This window comes from Macrobrachium rosenbergii, chromosome 33, assembly GCF_040412425.1.
Source record: "Macrobrachium rosenbergii isolate ZJJX-2024 chromosome 33, ASM4041242v1, whole genome shotgun sequence".
Classification (NCBI taxonomy): domain Eukaryota; kingdom Metazoa; phylum Arthropoda; class Malacostraca; order Decapoda; family Palaemonidae; genus Macrobrachium; species Macrobrachium rosenbergii.
In genome coordinates, this window is record NC_089773.1 from 5,945,616 (window position 1) to 5,965,497 (window position 19,882).

At 39.8% G+C, this 19,882-nt stretch overlaps 2 protein-coding genes across 13 annotated transcripts in view; both read left to right on the top strand.

The window, feature by feature from the left end:
* The window catches only part of LOC136855843 (oocyte zinc finger protein XlCOF6-like), a 30,809-nt gene extending 16,647 nt beyond the window's left edge, over positions 1 to 14,162 (top strand). For 6 of the 12 annotated variants that reach the window (XM_067133201.1, XM_067133202.1, XM_067133204.1 and 3 more), the window contains one exon: positions 672 to 4,881. In XM_067133201.1, the coding sequence (XP_066989302.1) occupies positions 1,577 to 3,556 (1,980 nt within the window). In that variant the 5' untranslated portion in view covers positions 672 to 1,576 and the 3' untranslated portion in view covers positions 3,557 to 4,881. Of the gene's footprint in view, positions 1 to 671; positions 4,882 to 11,909 lie in introns of those variants that run through there. The other 6 variants (XR_010858148.1, XR_010858149.1, XR_010858150.1 and 3 more) reach the window with 3 other exon arrangements.
* A 3,425-nt stretch (positions 14,163 to 17,587) lies between these two features.
* The window catches only part of RpL15 (ribosomal protein L15), a 48,974-nt gene continuing 46,679 nt past the window's right edge, over positions 17,588 to 19,882 (top strand). Inside the window, exon 1 of the mRNA XM_067133223.1 lies at positions 17,588 to 17,728. The gene's annotated coding sequence lies outside the window, so the exon portion shown is untranslated. The remainder of the gene's footprint in view (positions 17,729 to 19,882) is intronic.

Sequence of the window (19,882 nt, forward strand, 5' to 3'; positions counted from 1 at the left end):
TATAGCAAGGCCTTTTCTTTCACATCTTCATGTGGAATTGACCGATCATAGAAGAATGACTATAAGAAAAGATTTAGGGTAGTACATACGTAGAACTTTAAAATAGTTTTTGTTTGATAAACGCAAACCTTTTCCCTTACTTTAGCACATCACTTGCTGAGTAATGTTTGCCCCAGAGACAAAATTCTTCTGGAGAGGTTTTCGTCTCATCTTGTCACAGGCATTCCTTCACCATGTCGGTGCAATTTACATGGTGCACTGTAGGCATCACTAAAGGGTGTTTGCAGCATCTGTGTGGCCCTTTGCTCCAAGGTGATACTTGACAAATATTAAAAGTAATAATTAGTTTGTGACGAGGAGAATGAAATTTTTTTAAAACTAAGATACATTTTTCCTTTACGCACCATAATTTTCACCTCCTGACCCCACTGCTCTTCTGCACAAGGATCAAACAATGCAAGAAGTGAGACTGCCAGTCTTCCCATTTCTCTGCTAATGAAGGCTGTGTCTTGGTCTCCACGTAACCCAAAATGGCCTGTGTTACGAGTAATGGGTTTGTATGAAGAAAGAACCTATTATAAATATTACATAATTGAATGTTAGGCTGTGTATTACTGTTTGTTTTCATTATTATTATTATTATTAATTATAACACAGCTACTGAATTTCAGGTATTATAGTCCGAAGAGAGCACTGCACAAGACCCAGTCAAGAAAATGTCACTGATGTGAAGGAAAGCTTCACGTTCTCAGCATGACTGCTAACCTCTAAACACTGACTGACCTTTGCCTTTTCATGCGATAAACTATTTGCAATATCTGTCCAACTTCTGAAGTCAAGAGCGAGAAAAGGACTTTACTGTATATGCAAACAAAGCGTTTAGAATTCCCACGCAAGGTAATTTTATGGTTTCAAACTTCATCGTATATCAGAATATTTTTGCATCAAAGGCAGTGTAAAAAAAAAAATAAAGACAAGCTCTCTTTGGTTACAAAACAGATTCTCAAATGACAGGTCATGTTAACTGTATCAGGTGCCTTTTCGATCAAAGGAATTCCTTCATCAAATATTTAGGAAAATTGTCTTGAAATACCATTCAGGTAGAATAAGCAAGATGAGAATTGTATTAGTGATATTGGTAATTTGTGGCTTATTTTTGTAACAGATACATTTTTATTGACATTTTTTCCTGGACTTGACTCTGACTTTTATCAAAAGCCAAACTAAATCCTAGATTTGTGGAGTTATTTCTTTGTGATGAGTGAATGGAATGAAATACAGTAATTCTGCATCTGTTGTAATTAATTACACAAGGTCGCATTCACAGGAAAATATAATTTTCCAGATTAATACTTCCTTGACAAGAAGTCCGTGCTCTTTATAAGTAACTGGATATGTATAAGGTGCTTTTCTGACAACGGAGAGCCAGACAGTTTTTATGCAAAACCATCTCATTTCTTTTCCTGATTTTATCATATACAGTATCAGTTGTCCACATTAATATTATACATCTGTAACAGTTTAATGATTTACTGTAAGGACGAAGATGCAAGCTATGTATTGAAATGAACTACAAATGTTTGGTAGTGCTACATATTGTCCAGATATAAAGATTTGCTACAGCGAGGACTTTACATCAAAGGAATCGCCATCTTTCCTTTGTAAAATGGAAACTGACGCTGAAAATCCGCAGAGATTTGCAGAGAGGGAAGAGGAAGGCCCACAGGGGGAATACCAGAGTTTCCCAATAAAGTCTCCCTGTGAAGAAAATAAATCAGAAATGCATTTGGTCGAGAACACTCTCAGGAAGGAAGATCACTGCCCACCTTATAAACTGGAAATCAAAGCTGAACATATACAAGTGGTTGAAGAGAGTTGGGGGGAAAGAACTCGAGAAAATATCAGTGCCCGGACAAACTCTTCCCAAGAAGAAACTCGTTATTGTGAAATGGACGGAACACTGGATGAGAGTATACCAGAGATGCCTTCTACTCTCGGTGAGGGAGAAACATGTTTGGAATCCGAAAAAGTATTCACTTCTGGAGATGGTCTGCCTTCTGCTGACAGGGCTAAAAAAAGTGGAAAACAGTCTGTGTGTGATTTGTGTGGAAAACAGTTTACTCGCAAACGTCACCTCAACTTGCATTTAATGATGCATACAGGAGAGAAACCATTTCTTTGTAAGGAGTGTGGGAAGAGGTTTCGGCAGAAACATCACCTCATTTTACACGAAAGAAGAGCCCATACTGGAGAGAAACCATTTGCTTGCACACAGTGCGATAAAAGATTTTATATGAACACTGCATTGAAAGCACACATGATCACGCATGAGGTGAAGCCATTCCTCTGCCTTGTCTGTGGAAAGTCATTTAGAGCAAAAGTAAACCTTGAAGTCCACTCAAGAATCCATACACGGTTCAAACCATTCCAGTGCGGCGAGTGCGACAAAGACTTTGTAAGGAAACATGAATATATTGCACACGTGAGGACCCATTCAACTGAGAAGCCATTTGTTGGCACTGAATGTGGGGAACACTTTGATGGGGAGCCAAGTTCAGAATCTGAAAAGATCTTCATTTCTGGAGACATTAAGTTTCCCACTGAGGGGGATGACGACAGCGAAACCCAGTTTGCATGTGATGTGTGCGGTAGACAGTTTCGTAGTAAAGGTAACCTGAAGATTCATTTAATGATACATACAGGAGACAGGCCATTTGTCTGCAAGGAATGCGGGAAGAGATTTAGACAGAAAAGCCATCTAATCGGTCACGAAAAAAGCCACACGGGGGAGAGACCATTCGCCTGTGCACAGTGTGGTAAAAGATTTGCTTCTAAGAATACACTGCAAAGGCATATGGTAACACATACCGATACACATCGAGAGAAAAGGCCATTTGATTGTCCTGTGTGCGGAAAGTCTTTCCTTGTGAGAATAAACTTTAAAATACATCTGAGAACCCACAATATTGTCAAGCCTTTCCAGTGCAGTGAATGTGGTAAAGGTTTTGTTGATAAATACGGATTACGTAAACATGCAAGGACCCATTCAACCGAGAGGCCATGGGCTTGCAGTGAATGTGGGAAACATTTTGTTGGGGAACCAGAACTACAGAGACACTTGAAGACTCACGAGGAAAAGTTGTTTATGTGTGAGGAATGTGGCAAAAGGTATAGGTCAGAAACTACTCTTAATAATCACAAGAGAATTCATACAGGAGAGAAGCCATTCATTTGTGGGGAATGTGGAAAGGCATTTAGGTTTCCTGCTGACCTTTACAGGCATGTGGAAACCCACAGTGGAGAAAAGCCATTTGTTTGCAATGAATGTGGGAAATGCTTTGCTATCAAAAGAGGTCTTACCTATCATATGAGAACACATACAGGTGAAAAACCATATGTTTGTGCAGTCTGTGGGAGACGATTTCGCCTAAAAAGTAGCCACATACAACATGTCAGGACACATACGGGAGAGAAACCTTTTGTTTGCAGCATTTGTGGGAAGGGATTTAATGTTAAATTTGAAATGAAGAAACATGAGAAAAAACACATTCAATGAAGCCACAAGTTTGTCCGGGATGTGGGAAAGGTTTTGAGAAGAAAGCTGCCCTCAGGAGACACTCGAGAAGCCATACAGGAGTAAATTCGTGTGTTCATAATGTGGAGAATGTTTGAAAAGATGTTGCATGAATGGTGACCTTTACCGGACAAAATCTATTTATTTGTTAGGAATGTTTAGAAAATTATGTTGAGAGTACTGTACTAGCCATATGTTGAGAAATCATGCCTATACTGTAAGTACTGTTTTTGCCCATCTGCAAGGGAAAAAAAGCTTGTTTTTTCTAAGAATGTGGTGAAAGCTTACCCTATCAGCGTCAAAAGAGGCTATTAAGGGGAAGAGTCATTGGAATGTCAAGGAAATTTCAGCGTGAAGGTTGATGGCATGTGCAGCTCAATACCTTTGTCTTGACCAGTCTTCACAGTATCCAAAGGGGCAAGAAAAAAGATTGGCACCCTGAGACTCGTGGAAGTGGTAGACCTGCTTGTTGAAAGACACAACTAGGTATCACTGTGGTGGAGATAAAGAAGGGATAGACAACAGGTAAGCGTAGGTCACTGACCAGTTGTGTTTGGCACAGTTCTGTTTAGAAGATTCACCCACAATGTGAGAGCATAATAAATGTACAGAATTTCAAATACAGTATATTATACCTTCAGTAACTATGATTTGGGATAGGCAAATGTGTCAAAAAAATAATAAAAAACCAAGTTTCCAAATGTAATCTGAGTTTATTAATCTGTAGCTTGAGTATTCAACGAATACATTCCATTCTTTAAAACTACAGTAAAATGGTACAGGTGTTAATGACTGAAGATCTAGTATGCTTCTAGACTTGCCAGGTAAACGAGTATTCAAGAGGTTCCAGTTTTCGTTACAAAGACTCAGAAACTTGATGTAACTGTACAGTATATGCATGTGAGATAGAAGTGCAAGTTACTGTAACCACCTATATGGTAAACCTTGTGCGAGGTTAGAATAGTATCTCCCTTTTCTTTACTATGCATTCAGGTTATGTTTTAAGCTGAATTTTCGAGTGAGTGAATCTTCCGAATGTGAACAGTTGCAGAGTTGCTAACTTAATTCAGAAATACAGAACATATTAGGGTGTTGTAATGCATCATTCAATAATTTGGAAATGTATCATATTTATGTAACTTTAATACACAAATACATAAAAGATTACCTCACTTTTGTTATTGTATTTCTTCAAGCAATTACTGTATCCTCCGAATGTAGTAAGAAGGTGTTCTGATTCCTGCTGATGTATCGTATGGTATTTATAAATGCAGTACAGTATTCGAATGATTAAACTAGAACTTACAGCAAGGCCTTTTCTTTCACATCTTCATGTGGAATTGAGTGATCATGGAAGAATGATTATGTGAAAAGATTTAGTATAGTAAATATTCAGGACTCAAATAGTTTTTGTTTGATAAATGCAAACCTTTTCCCCTTACTTTAGCACATCACTTGTTGAGTAATGTTTGCCTCAGCAACAAATCTTTGCCTCAGAGACAAAATTCTTCTGGGGAGGAGATTTTCATCTCATCTTGCCACAGGCATCCCTTCACCTTGTCGCTGTAGTGCTGTAAGTGCACATTACATGGAGCACTATAGGCATTACTAAAGGATGTCTGCATCACCTCATTGGCCCCTAGCTACAATCAGTTTTAGCCTTTACTTCACCTCCCTTCCTACTTCCCTCCCTCCTTCAGTCTTGCTATCCCACCTCTCCAACTCCTTGTTGCAACTGTGGGGGTTTCTCCCAGATCCTTATTCTACATCTCAATCATTTTCTGGATCTCTGTCTTGCTGTCCAATGCTCCAACCCCCTCTTTTCACTGTCTTAATGCTTAGCTTGACAGCATTCTTGTCTGTCTAGACTCAAGGCTTTTATTTGTGGGATTAAATCTATGTGCAAAAGTCCACATCTTGGAAAGAGTTCACCTCCAGCTTGCACAACTAGTCTTTTCCACTCTTCATTGACATATGCTGGAACCCACCAGAACCTTGCATGTATTTCTCAACTCTTAATAATATGAAGCCACTTATTTTATACCAATGGGTTTGTCATGTTAATGACACCAAGTGCCTGCTAACTGCTTCTGAATCACAGAAGATGAAGTTGCCTTCCATAATTTTATTTGCTATTTCGCTCTTTAAATCTTCAAGAGAGAGAGCCATTGAGATCGAAGAAGAAAAGGATTAAAGGATATTTTATAGGGGTCATGGATAACCTCTAACTCGGCTTCTAAAAGGAAAAGAAATAAGAAGTTGTTTTCATAATAAAATTAAGTTTCATTTATACTTACCATGTAAATACATAGATAATAGTTTCAACTTGCACGGCAGCTTAAATTTTGAAATTCGCGGAAGCGCTTCTATTGTTTTAGTGTAGGTGACTAGCCCCGCCCACTTTCAGGTAAGAATAGGTACAACACAGCTGAAGAGCTCAATTTGTTTGTGCCCTATGTCCATGTGAGGGGAGGAGGGAGGGCTGCAATTCTGTAATTACTTGGTAAGTATATATGAAATTTAAGTTTATTATGAAAATAACATTTTCATATAAGTAACTTACCAAGTAATTACATAGCTGAATCCCACACTGATGGCAGATGGGATACATGGACATATTCTACTCCCAAAACATACAGTAAAGGTAATGAATTTGAAATAGAAAAGTAGCTGGTATTGATAAAATGTTTGTTGTAACCTTACCTGGTATGAGAGCTACTGCAGGAAGATACTGCCTCTGGTTAGTGCTCATTTTAACCTGCGGTGGGAGCTTTGCAGCGAAGGTTTACTGATGGCTAGCAAAGCATCAATGGTTGCCCTTGCCCTGGGCGCAGTACCACAATAAAAACAACTAAACAACGCTGTCACCTGCATCACATAATAAAAAACCACTACCCATCCACTAACAAACTGGTGGGTACTCCATGTGCCTGGAGTAATGCTCCCCCAAGCTCCCCTAAGACTCAACACCCTATGTCAAGGAGAAAAGAACAAGGATAGAAGGAATGCTTCCTACAGTTCATCCCCCAGAGCCATGCCAGCCACTGACAGCGGACCCAGGGAACCTAGTTGTAGTCCTGAAATGGCTTTCTGATCCCCACTTTGAGCCCCTTCATGCAACATTGTTAAGGGATCTTACTAGGAAGACCCTCTTCCTTGTGGCATTAGCAACTGCCAAGCGGGTCAGTGAGCTTCATGCTATTGATAAAAGGATTAGGTTCTCGCAAGGAGAAGCAGTCTGTTCTCTTACCCTCGGTTTTCTGGCCAAAAACGAGACTCCGACCAAGCCCTGGCCATGTTCTTTTACCATTAAAGACTGGGCTCTACTCGTAATTACTGTTTAAGTACATATAAAACTTTATTTTATAAAAAATGTCATTTCTATATATGTAACTTACCCAGTAATTACATCGCTGAATCCCACATTGACAGGAGGTGGGAATTCATGGACATATCTATTCCAATATAAAGTTAGATTGATGCATTGAAAAAAGAATTATGCTGGCATTGACTTGTTGTTCCTTACCTGGTGAGAGAGCTATGCAGGTAGATACTGCCTCTGGTTGACACTCATCTCAACCTGTAGTGGTGCGGGGGCAAGTTGCCAAGGAGCGCCACTGCTGATGCAGTACTTTCCAGTGAACGAGTGCTCCGATGGCTGGGAAAGTATGAGAAGGAGCTTTGTGGCGAAGGATATTTCCAATGGCCAACAAAGTCCGAGTATTTGCCCCTGCCCAGGGCGCAGTACCATAATTAAAGAAACAACTGCGACATCTGGTCATCTACACCATTAAAAAAACAAGAGACCATCACCTAATCGTTAAAAAACTGGCGGTTACTCAAATACACAGTGACCTCCCGACTTCCCTGGAACTCAACACTAAGGTTCAAGATGAAGGTGATGGAGGATGGAAGGGGAGCTCCCTACGCTTCCTCCTCCAATATTGTTCCAGCAATTGCTAAAGGTTGCAGGGTACTGCAATTATTATAAGTCGCTTTGACATCACGTAAATAGTGCACGGCAAATACCGACTTACATCGCCAGAAAGTTGCTTGAAATATAGAGGAAAGGGACAAGTGCTTATAAGCTAAAGAGGTGGCAACTGCCCTAACCTCGTGAGCTTTTACCTTCAGGAAAGGTAAAGAATCTTCTCCAACCTGGGAGTGAGCTTCCAGGATGAGGTCCCTTAAAAAGAATGAAATGGCATTCATTGAAAGCAGTCTAGTTGGATTCTTACCGGAACACCACAGGTTCCTTACTGGTCCTCTAATCTTTTCGGATCTATGGAGATAATAACTGAGAGCCCTCTCCTCTTCTTCGGGACCCAGAATATCCATTAAATTCTTTACTGTATTAGGATCTTTGGTTGGTTTCCTCTAAGTTTGTTTTGTTTCAGATCTTATGGAGATGGCGCCAACCTTTAGTCAGGTTCTGCAGCAGAGCAGGTTGTTCTCTTGGGGAACTTTTGAGTACCAGCAGCAGTTCGACTTTGAGGACGTTTCTTCCGATGTTTGGGCCCAGGCTGGGACCCAGAATATCCAGTGGCCCCGTGTTAAATTGATTTACTGTTGTCGTTAAAGAACAAGGCCTGGTACTTCTTTTTTGATATTATTGCTTTATTTTTGTGAGGGCCCGGACCTGGCTCATTTGTTTCTTATTTTTAAGATTTTTATTAAGATTTAGGGTCTAGAGGGCAAACTCCTGTATTTTTGTTATCACCTTTTGGAAAATCCAACATCTAGATCCTGTGTTTTTCTTAAGGGCGAAAACCTTTGTCTAATTGAGAAAGAACAAGGCCAGTGTTTGGAGGGTTAGAGGGCAAATTGCATCACCTTGGGAAAATCCAACATCTTTGTTTGCATGTAGTTTGCTAATCCTTTTTGCAGTTGCTAAGGCCATAAGAAATACTGTCTTCCTGGTCAGATCTGTTAGAAAAGATGAGCAAAGGGGCTCAAACTGTGAGCCTGTGATCCACTTGAGAACTACATCCCGACTCCATGCGACTGTTTGTTCTCTCTTAGGTCTGGAAGAGTCAAAGGACTTCACGAGGTCAGAAATGTCTTGGTTTGAGGTGATGTCCAAGCCCCAGTGATGGAAGACAGAACTAAGCATTTCTTCGCTGAAGAAGATAGGCCCCTGGAAGATTTCAGATAAAGCAAGACGTCTGCTATCTGATTTAAAGACGTCTCAGAAGTTGAGATATTATTTCTTCTGCACCAAAGTCTAAAAATGGTCCATTTTGCCTGGTATAGCTTGCTTGAGGACTGACGTCTGCAACTGGCAATTGCATTTGCTGCAGGTCCTGAAAAACCCTTCCTTCGCAGGAGTTTGTAGACACGATGAAACCCTGTCAGGGCCAGGATGGATAAGTTTTGATGAAACTTCCTGAAGTAGGGCTGTCTGAGAAGCCCTGGTATAGTAGGAAGGAGTCTCGGGAAGTCCACAAGTAGACCCAGCAGGTCTGCTAACCACTCTTTCTATGGTCGGAAGGATGCTATCAAGGTCATTATGACATACGGGTGAGCTTGAAGCTTGCTCAGTACCTCCATTATCATACTGAGAGGAGGAAAGGCAAATACATCTAGACTGAACCAATCCTGCAGAAGGGCATCTGTTGCCCATGCATGAGAGTCAGGAAATGGGTAGCAAAAGAGGAAGACGGTGGTTCTCGGAAGTTGCAAAGAGATCCAGGAAAGGTGTCCCCAAAAGCTTCCACAGGTTGTTGCAGATCTGATGGTCTAGGGTCCATTCCGTCGGGAGAATTTGTTGTTTTCAGCTCAACTCGCCCACCAAGACATTCATTTTGCCTTGTATGAAACAAGTGAACGGTTTCGTCCTGTTCTGGTCTGCCCAAATCAGGAGTGACCTCGCTGTCTTCAACAGGGAGAAGGAGTGAGTTCCTCTTGTCAACTAATGTATGCTAGGGCAGTGGTGTTGTCCGAGTGCGCTGTTACAACTTTGTCGCAGACTTCTTCCTTGAAGTGTAACAGTCCCAAATGAATTGCTCTCAGTTCCTCGTTGCTGACGTGAAGAAGTCTCTCCTCTAGAGACCAAGAACCTGAAATTTCTTTCTCTTAGATGGGCTCCCCAACCCATGTCCAGTGCATCGGAGAAGTAGTCTAGGTCTGGGTTCAATGGGAGAAGAGACTTCCCTTCTGCATACCTGTCTGCAGACTGCCACCACTGCAGGTCCTCTTTGATCTATTCCGTTACTGGAAAGATGTACATCAAGGTAAACTTTTCGGTCCCAGTTGACCTTGAGAAAAAACTGAAGGACTTTCATGTGTAATCTCCCCAACCTGACGAACTGTTCTATCAATGACAGAATGCCCAATAAGCTCATCCAATCTTTGGCTGAGCAGATCTGGATTGAAAGGGAATGGTTGACAATTTTCAGGCAAGACTCTATTCTCCTGTTGGACGGAAAAGCCTGAAAACTCTGAGAGTCTGTCTGAATCCCCAAATACAGAATCCTCTGAGAGGAAATCAGCTGGGACTTTGGTAGGTTTATCAGTATGCCTAGTTCTTGAGTTAAAAGAAGGGTCCTCTGAAGGTCCTCCATGCATTGATCTTTTGTGGGTGAATGAATTAGCCAATCGTCCACATAAAAAAGAATGTTGATTCCCACTAGATGCAACCACTTGGCCAGCGGGGTGAAAACTCTGGAGAAGACTTGTGGGGCCGTTGAAAGACTGAAATAAATCGCAGATACTTTCCTGATGAAGGCATTCAGTGCACTCATGTCGAGGGCCCGTCTCCATCCCCATGTTGACTTGGGGACTACAAACAATCGATTGTAAAAGCCCATCGAACTGACATCCTTGACTATTTCTATCGCCCCTTTTTTGAGAAGCAATGAAACTTCCTCTGAGAGGGCAGAAAATTCTCTGAACCGGCCGAATAGGCCGTTAATGTGACCGGTGGGTTGGCTAATGGTGGCCTCTCTTTGAAGAGGATTGAGTATCCCTCCTTCCTCCTTCAAGACTTCTACTATCCATGGTTCTGCCCCTCGTGCACTCCATTTCTCCCAAAAGAGAAGGAGTCTGGCACCCACGGGCGCATGGAGGACTGTCTCCTCACTTCCGAGCTGCAGGTTTTGAAGAGGACTTCTTAATTGCTTGGGAGGCGAAGTGAACCATAGCCCAAGATTTAGAGACTGATTGCTGTCTGCCTCCTTGAAAGGGCTGTCTCTGAACAGGTAAGGCTGATTTGATATTGAGGGAAGACTAATCCCTGGGGTGTCTCGCTGATTGTGCCAAAAGGTCATGTGTTGATTTCTTCTGTAACTCCAAAGTAATCTCGTTGACCACAGATTGCAGGAAAAGATGGTGACAGTTGAGAGGTGAGAAGAGAAGCGCTGATCTCTGCAACACTGTAACATTCTTAGAGGTGATCTTACACCAGAGCTCCCTCTTCTTCAGTATCCCCATGGCAAAAAGAGAAGCTAATTCACAGGAACTGTGCCATCTTCTGATAAGGGGGAGAAACCCTGAATCTTCTTTGCTAATGCTCCCACGGACCAATTGAGGAAGCTTCCCCAGAAAGTGGGCGGGGTTTAGTCACCTACTCTACTCTACTCTAGCGAGAAAAAGTGTTACCGCAAATTTCAAAACTCAAGCTGCCGTGCGTATAGAAACTACAGCGATGTAATTATTGGGTACGTTACATATATAAAAATATAAAGTACTGTATTGATTTCGTATCCTACAAGGTTGTTTTGGCATCATGACTGTTGTAGATTTGGAATCATTCATCAATCTGCCATACAGAGTGGGTAGTTGTGCTTACTCTTTGGGTCCAGTTTTACAAACAGGGATGCAATTGGGATATCTTATCCCCCTCCTTCTAAGCTGGGGGGAACCATGTGTCTAAAATGAACAAAAAACTGTAACCAGGACGCATCATGTTTTTAATATGACCTATTCAATAGGCTGTGTTAAAGGTAAAGGTTTGTACGAAGAAGTTTGATTACAATTAAGTATGCAGCAACTCCTAAACTTAACAGACTTCTGTACTTATCAGCCGCAATATTGTCATTCGTTTTTGCTATGCTACCAATTTAGATGACACATTTTTAGATATCTCTCTTCAACTGAATCTGACATGTAAAGTACAGGTTAGTTTAGGTCTGGAACTATTTGGGAAAGCTGTTAGCTGTAAGTGCAGGCTATAATATAGTCTTTGTTACTAGAAGAATTTGTTATTTATCAGCAAGCCAGACCCCCAAAAGCGTGTGCTAAGCTGAGGTGCTAATGTGTTACATACTTAAACTCTGGAGTGTGTATTAATGTTTGTTATAATTACCATTATTATAACATAACTACTGAATTTCAGGTACTGCACTATAGTCCAAAGAGAGCACCGTCCAAGAACCAGTCAAGAAATATCCACTGATGTGAAGAAAAGCTTTATGTTCTCAGCATGATTGCTAACCTGTAAACATTAACTGAGTTTTGCCTTTTCATGAGATAACCAGTCGCAATATCTGTCCAACTTCTGAAGTCAAGAACAAGAAAAGGAGGTAATTTTATAGTTTCAAATGACTTCCCGTACTCATCAAAACATTTTACATTGACAACAACATAAAAGCAATAAAGAATTTTTTAAAAATGACAATTGAGTTTATTAAGTGACTTCTTGATCAACTGAGTTCTTGTTTAAAATCCTCAGAATATTTTCTGTAAATATAAGTTATGTAAACTAATTTATTTCAACAAAGTATTTATAAAAATGTGGATTGCACTAACAGTGATATGTGTAATACTGTAATGTACTGATTTAGTGTAAGGGCAAAGATGCAAGCTTTGTTGGAAATAAATAACAAAAGGTAGTGCTTATATATGGTATATATACAGCATAAACATTTATTGTACTATAGTAGCTCTTACACCAAAGGAAAGGCTATTTCTGTTTTGTAAAATGGAAGCTAAAATTTAAAGTGCACAAAGTTTTGTAGAAAGGAGAAAGGAAGGGGCACAGGGAGAATACCAGAGTTTCCAAATAAATTCTCCCTGTGAAGAAAATAAAAGAAATTAATTTGTTTGAGATTTCAAAGAAGAAAAGTCATGTCCCTCTCACAAATTGGAAATTAAAACTGAAAATATAAAAGCGTGTGACAAAAGTAGGGAGGAAAGTACTCCAGAAAATAATAGTGCCCAAAATATATTTTCAACTGAAGAAACAGAGATGCCTTTGCTTTTAAACACTCTCAGTGAGGAAGACCCATACCTTGAATCTGAAAAAGCGTTAACTTTTGGAGATGCTACACCTTCTGCTGAGGGGGCTACCAAAAGTGGAAACCAGTTCGTGTGTGATTTGTATGGACGACAGTTTAGTCACAAAGGTAACCTTAAGGCTCATTTGCTGACACATACAGAAGACAAACCATTTCCTTGTAAGGAATGTGGGCACAGATTTAGGCGGAAATGTCACCTAATCATTCATGAAAAAAGAGCCCACACTGGGGAGAGACCATTTCCTTGTACACAATGTGGTAAAAGATTCACCATCAAGAATCCATTGCAAAAACACATGAAAATACATATGGTGGACAAGTCATTTGGTTGTCTTGTGTGGAAAGTCGTTTCGTGCCAACAGACACCTTAAACTACATTTAAGATCCCGCACGGATGTTAGGCCATCACAGTGCAGTGAATGTGGCAAAAGTTTCAGAATGAAACATAAGTTACTTACAACCATGAGGATCCATTCAAGTGAGAAGCCATTTGTTTGCACTGAGCGTGGGGAACATTTTGTCGGGGAACCTGAACTAAAGAAACACATGAGGACCCGTGATGAAAAGCTAGTTATTTGTGAAGCATGTGGGAAAACATTTAGATCAATATCTATTCTTAATAAACATAAGAGGATTCATACAGGAGAGAAGCCGTACATTTGCAACGAATGTGGAAAGACATTTCGATTCCACGCAGGCCTTTACCAGCATGTGCAAATCCACAGTGGCTTTACTATCAAAAGAGGTCTGGCCAAACATATGAGAACCCATACAGGAGATAGACCTTATGTTTGTGCAGTGTGTGAAAAACGATTTATTCAGAAGGCTAGCCTCAGACATCACATCAGAACATATGCAGGAGAGAAGCCCTTTGCGTGTAGTGTTTGTGGGAAGAGATTTAACATTAAATTTGAAATGACCAAACATGAGAAAACACATTCATTAAAGCCACATATTTGTTAGGAATGTGGTGAAGGTTTTGAGAAGAAAGTTGCCCTCAGGAGACACTTGAAAACCCACCCAGGAGGAAAGTCATGTGTTCGTAGTGTTGTAAAGGATGATGGAAAGGATTCTGTATGAATGGGAACATTTCCTTAATTAGTTGTAGGACATGTGAATTTTCTTAGCTGCCAGATCCTCCTGGGTGCTACAATTATTTGAGGACCTTGTGACCAATGTTCTCAAACCTTGGAGTTTGCCAGAGGCTTTCCACAACCTTGGAAGGTGTACTCAAGCACACTTTCTTCAGCCAAATAACTTTTTATTTGTCGTGAAATATATATGGTTAGTATTTGTATTGTTAATTGGTTTATTTATAAATACAGTACAGTGGATAAAATTGTTTAAAAATCTGTGTCTTTTCCCTTTAGCAAGGTGACTTAACAAGGTGTTACCTTTCCTTCATACGGTATGCTTTTGTTTTTCAAGTTAAAGTCTATCCCATTCCTCTTATTTGCTGTGCTGTAATTTTATTCACATATTGGATTTTTCCTCTGTGAAAGCTAGTTAGGCATGTTTGTCGCCTTTCAACTCATTCCACAAGAACATATCCACAATTCCATTTCCAAGGAGTAGTTACAAGCAGGGAGGTGGCTGGTGAAGCCTTACACCTCAGTTACAAACTCCCGCAGATAAATCATAAAGAACCAGTGGGTGTTACCTTGCTAATGACATTGAAGCATTCTTGAGATTCAAGACAGATTAATGAATACAATGCAGTAGCATAATATATGTGAAATGGCGAGACGTCTGGCGTCTTCACAAACAGAAACATACATACAGTTTGACACGGAAGATTCGGTGGAACATTACGAGTACATGATTAGAATGCTTGCACGGCAATGCAAGCAGTGGTGATTGTACATAAATCAAGACAACAATGGTTAGGGAGAAACAGACGGAAATATTGTATGGTAGAAGTTGCATTCCTTCAGAGAAAGAAAACGAGATGGTCTTGTTTCTGTCTTGTCCCCTCCGATGGGTGATGAACACACGACCACACACACGTGTGTTTGGAAGAGACGGCGTCAGTGCAACGGGTCTCTTACAAGCCCTATTTCTTTTACATAACATTTTTGTTCACAAAATTGGAAATTGGAGCCTTCAGTGGGCCCCAAACTTTTGGGTCCAAATATAAATGGGGCCCTTGACCATTTTGGGGCCACTGGATTTAGCGTGTCCTGTCATAGCAGCAATGATTAAATTTTGCATTTTGGACCCCCCTCTCACTTTGGGGCCCATGGGGCGATTTCAAATAGTGGGGGCCCCCCTCAGGAACGCCACTGGGTCGTGCAGGGGACCCATTGGTACCATTGTGTAGCCTTCAAAGGTCAATTACAGTTTAGTTACAGCCGACCAACAAAATATTACTTTAAATTCTTGTAAAGCAAGTAAAATAACAGGAAAACGTCAACTGCTACAGGCTACCTCACTGCGGCAGCCGGCTTAGAATTACCGTTATTTTTTGTTGGTCGACCGTAATTAACCTCAAAACTGATATGTTACTGTATGATGGGTGTCCTGGAATGCTACTGCGCATGCGCCGTGTTACAGGGGAGCTTTCTGTAAAAAGTGGGGTTTCCCTTACTGGGGGTGACTAACACAACCTGCTAGTTAGGTTAGGTGGTAAAATTTTACAAGTTGCCAATAAGACTCCAGCCAGCCATTTTTGCACGAAAAACCATTTTGAGTTTTTCATGCAAAAATGACTATGAAATAATAGGGCACTAAACGACCCTTAAAACACCAATATAACTTCACCAACGGGTGTTGTTGACGGGTTACAATGTTGCCCTATTAGCTATGGAGGGGGTGAGGTATTCTTACCTTATGAGTCGTAAATTTTCTAATTTTTTTATTTGTCGTTTGCGAATAGTGTTTGTGGGGGTCAAAATAACGAGAATGAAGAGCTGCTCTTTTCAAAAATGTAAGTTACAATTTCATAGTGTGTATTGGCAACTTATAAAATTACCGGTTAGGTTAGGGTACATTAGGTTAGTGCAGTTCCTTTTATAATAAAAGCCAATCCCTTCTTGAACATATGGCTCCCTGATGAATTGCGCATGCACGGAACCTTTCCATAATAACAACATGGCATTCGGTCTTTCTCCCAACATTTCCCCCAACCCCCAACCAAAAACCCCACGTTCCCAACTTCCCAAGTTCTTTGTTGGAGGGATTGGTAGAGCTGTCGCCTAGCACGCTGTTGGCCCTACGTTTGACTCTCCAACCAGCTAATGAAGAATTAGAGGAATTTATTTCTGGTGATAGAAATTTATTTCTCGTCACATTATGGTTCGGATCCCACAGTAAGCTGTAGGTCCCATTGCTAGGAAACCAGTTGGTTCTTAGCCACGTAAAATAGATCTAATCCTTCGGGCCAGCCCTAGGAGAGCTGTTAATCAGCTCAGTGGTCTGGTTAAACTAAGATATACTTAACTTTTCCCAACTTCCCAAAGGGTCCCCAACTATGTTGGGTAGATATGCGGTTATTAATAACTGACCGACAATAAACAATATCACCTCCTTCGACAACACTAAGAGTAATGGTCCTGCGCTCTTTTAGTCAATAGTTTTACCCCAAAAGATGATAAATATTCCATTAACTAAGGTTACGTGAGGCTACTAGCTCAACGATGAATAAATAAAATGTAACAGAAATATTAAATACACAATTTTTAAGTGCTACACATACGATAATCTTACGAAGATTTATCAAAGGCTCTTGTCTCAACAATACTGATGCCAGCCAAGGCTAATCGTGAGAGCCTGTTGAGGTTACTGAGAAATATTTCTTTTTATTCACTCACCAATTTTATCCTGCAGAACTTAAGGAACTATCCTCCCTCTGATATTCTTTGGTTCACAAATTGCTTCTGGGCTTTATAAAATCACAAAAACACGTAAAAACCGAGAAGTTACATTGAGCATCAAATTCACACAAACTCTCTTATGTAAACTGTTGGTAATGGACGAGATTTAAATAGTAGATATAAATATTATATAGAGTCACTAACATTCTAATGTGTTCGACAACAAAAATCTATATAAAACAACATTTTTCCAGAGAAACAGACATTTTGATGAACTTGTTATATGAAATTTATAAATGACAATGAATTAGATTGACGAGGAAAGTGATAATTGCAAAATCATGGCAATTATCTCGGTATCCTAACCTACTCATCGATCAAATGTTTACTGACATTTGATCGTATTCTTTGGAAGGTTGATATTCTCGCATTTTTATTACTTTCATTATTTTTGGCATTTTTATTATTAAATATGTTACTTATTTATTCACCCTTTTTATGATTATCAAATGTATATTGGCACATTAAGTGGATACCAGTGATAAATTATGAAGTGAAAATTAATGACAAGCCTCTGTTAAGCCAAAATACAGGAGATAAAGCAATAAAGCTGACATTAAAGCCAAAATCTTGTTAAGACAAAGACGTTTTGGATAACATCTGAAACCAGCGTCTTATAAAAAAATGGATAAATATACGAAAATGTAAAAGAAACCATAAAAATGATTGAGGAATTGTATAAAACATCTGAGATCCTCTAACAGTTCTGAGTAGGATGTTACTGTCCGCGTCTGTAAATTGCAAATGCATTTATGTAGGATATAACGAGGAACCACGACCTCTGCCAGATAAAATAAAATTAATATTTATTTGTGGTACCAAATCAACGTCCAATATACAGAACGAAGAAATCTCGTCGACAGGGAAGTCCAAGGGTTATGAAATAACAGACAAGAAGAAGTAGCACGTCACACATGTAAACAAAGAGTGAAGTATCCTGCTAGTGATTAAAATGTGTAAAATTATTCGTAAATAAGAGACGAGACATTTAAGGCAGTGGAAAATACGTTAAAAAAGTGTTTGGAATAGAAACCGTCGCCTTCTAAGTAAGTCCCAATGTTCTTTGCGTAGATTTGAAATCGCAACAGTGATTATGGAGTGAACAAGAGACCAGGAACCACTGCATTCGTAACATTTGGCGTAAGGCAACATTTCTAATTTGCAACCTGGTCACATTTGGGAATAGAAAATGTTATTTTTCTGTGTTTAATTGTACTTTTAGAGATATTGGACCCCCTTACATCCACAGTTCGGGTGGCCACAGCTGGAAAGTGGGTTTTGAGGGGGGGGGGTGCGAAGTGAGCGACATAAAAGTATGTATTTAACGTAACCAAACTTAGGGCGCCGGTTCCTGTCTGGCTGGAGGTGGGAGGGCTCCCCCACCCGGACCCCTACCTAATCTAACCAAGGGCCCTGTAAATTGAAATAAAAAGGGCACTGGAAATCCCCCTTACATAGCCTGGGGTACTTTAAATAAAGTATGAAGGTGGGTTGCGACCCTTACTACCCACACCTAGTCTAACCTAACCTAAGATGCAGGGTTCTTACCTACTGGGGAAACTTTGCCCCTTTGGACGTCCTGTTAACATAACCGAGGTCACCATGTCCTTACCTACCTAGCTTAGTGTATGGTGTCATTTTTAAAATATCCAATAAAGCATACCCTATTCAGGACTTGCAGAAGTAGGCTATCTTGCTCTTGGGTATTTTCATCCACCTAGGGACCCTTGTTTCCCACTGTGGTCTTCCATAATTGTAGAAAATAAGGGGTTCCAGTATCTTTAAACTACTAGTAATTTATTACTAAATCAATGGCAGAAATTTATAACATCTCATAATCACATGAGTTACTGAAACAGTGAAAAAATCTAATCTACACTGATGGCAGTGTATGTATATATTTAGAATTATATATATGATGAGAGCTTGTGTTAACCTGCTCAATTCTCCTTAAGAATTGAGTAGATTCTTGAAAGCTCTCACTGTACTGTATGTACATTTTTCAATATATATTTACCCTTACATCAATGAGGATTTTTCACCAATGTCTGGAATGTTCAAAATTCGAATCAGCCAAAGTACAGTAATCCAAGGAACAGAGTCATATGTCAGCACCAGAGGACTAAGGACTAAAGCTGATTTTTTAAGCAACACTTTAATTCCAGAATCCCACTTAATTGGTGAAACTTAGGACAGAATAAAGATCTTATCATATTGCAGCATTGTCCAGTTACCTACATTTCCAGATTAAAATAACAAAAACCATCCTCACTGATATACTAATGGACTTTGACAACACATAAAAAACCTGGAGTCCATTTGTTGGTATTATTATTATTCAGGAGATGAACCCTATTCATATGGAACAAGCCTACAGGGGCCGTTGACTTGAAATTCAAGCTTCCAAAGAATATGGTGTTCATTAGGTAGAAGCAAGAGGAAAAAGGGAAGTAAATGGAAGTATTGAGAGAAGAGATCCCACTTATTAAAAGGGAAAAAATAAATTAATAAATAGATAAAGATGTATTAAAATGCAAGGAGAAGAGTATTAGGGTAGTAATGCATTGCATCTTCGCTTGAACTTCTGAAGTTCCAATTGCATGACATCACTGGGGAGGCTGTTCCACAGTCCAACGGTGTGAGGAATAAAAGACTTTTGGAAGTGAGGAGTTCGACCGCAAGGCACAATGGCACGTTTTCTGCATATTGTTGCTGCTGTTCAGTGAATCTGGTTGCTCTTGGCAGGTAAATGTCTCAATATCAGTAATTTTTTGATAGATTTTAGAATGATTGTGGATTAATCATATTAGGGAGACTTAAGAACTAGTATTAAAATTAAAAGAAAGATACTAAATTTGTTGTAGAGGTAAAAAAAGTTACGTCAGTTGGTATACGTAGGCACATGAATTAGTCATATTAATCTGCAATTTTACTGTTAAGCGATATAGAACTTGTTCCATGGACTTTCAACAGCACATTTGTTTAAAGAAACCATTGGTAATTATAATAGGTAGAAAAGTTAATTTCTTAGACATTTACATGCTGTTAGTCATTCTGTGATTGTTTGCGCTTATTAATTTTTTTTTGTATAGCACCAGTTCTCAACATTGGAGACTTTTCTCTTGATTTTAGGTCTCCTTGATATATTTAGTAAGAAAACCATACCCAAATCTGTTGCAAAATTACTGTTACCAAGTTAT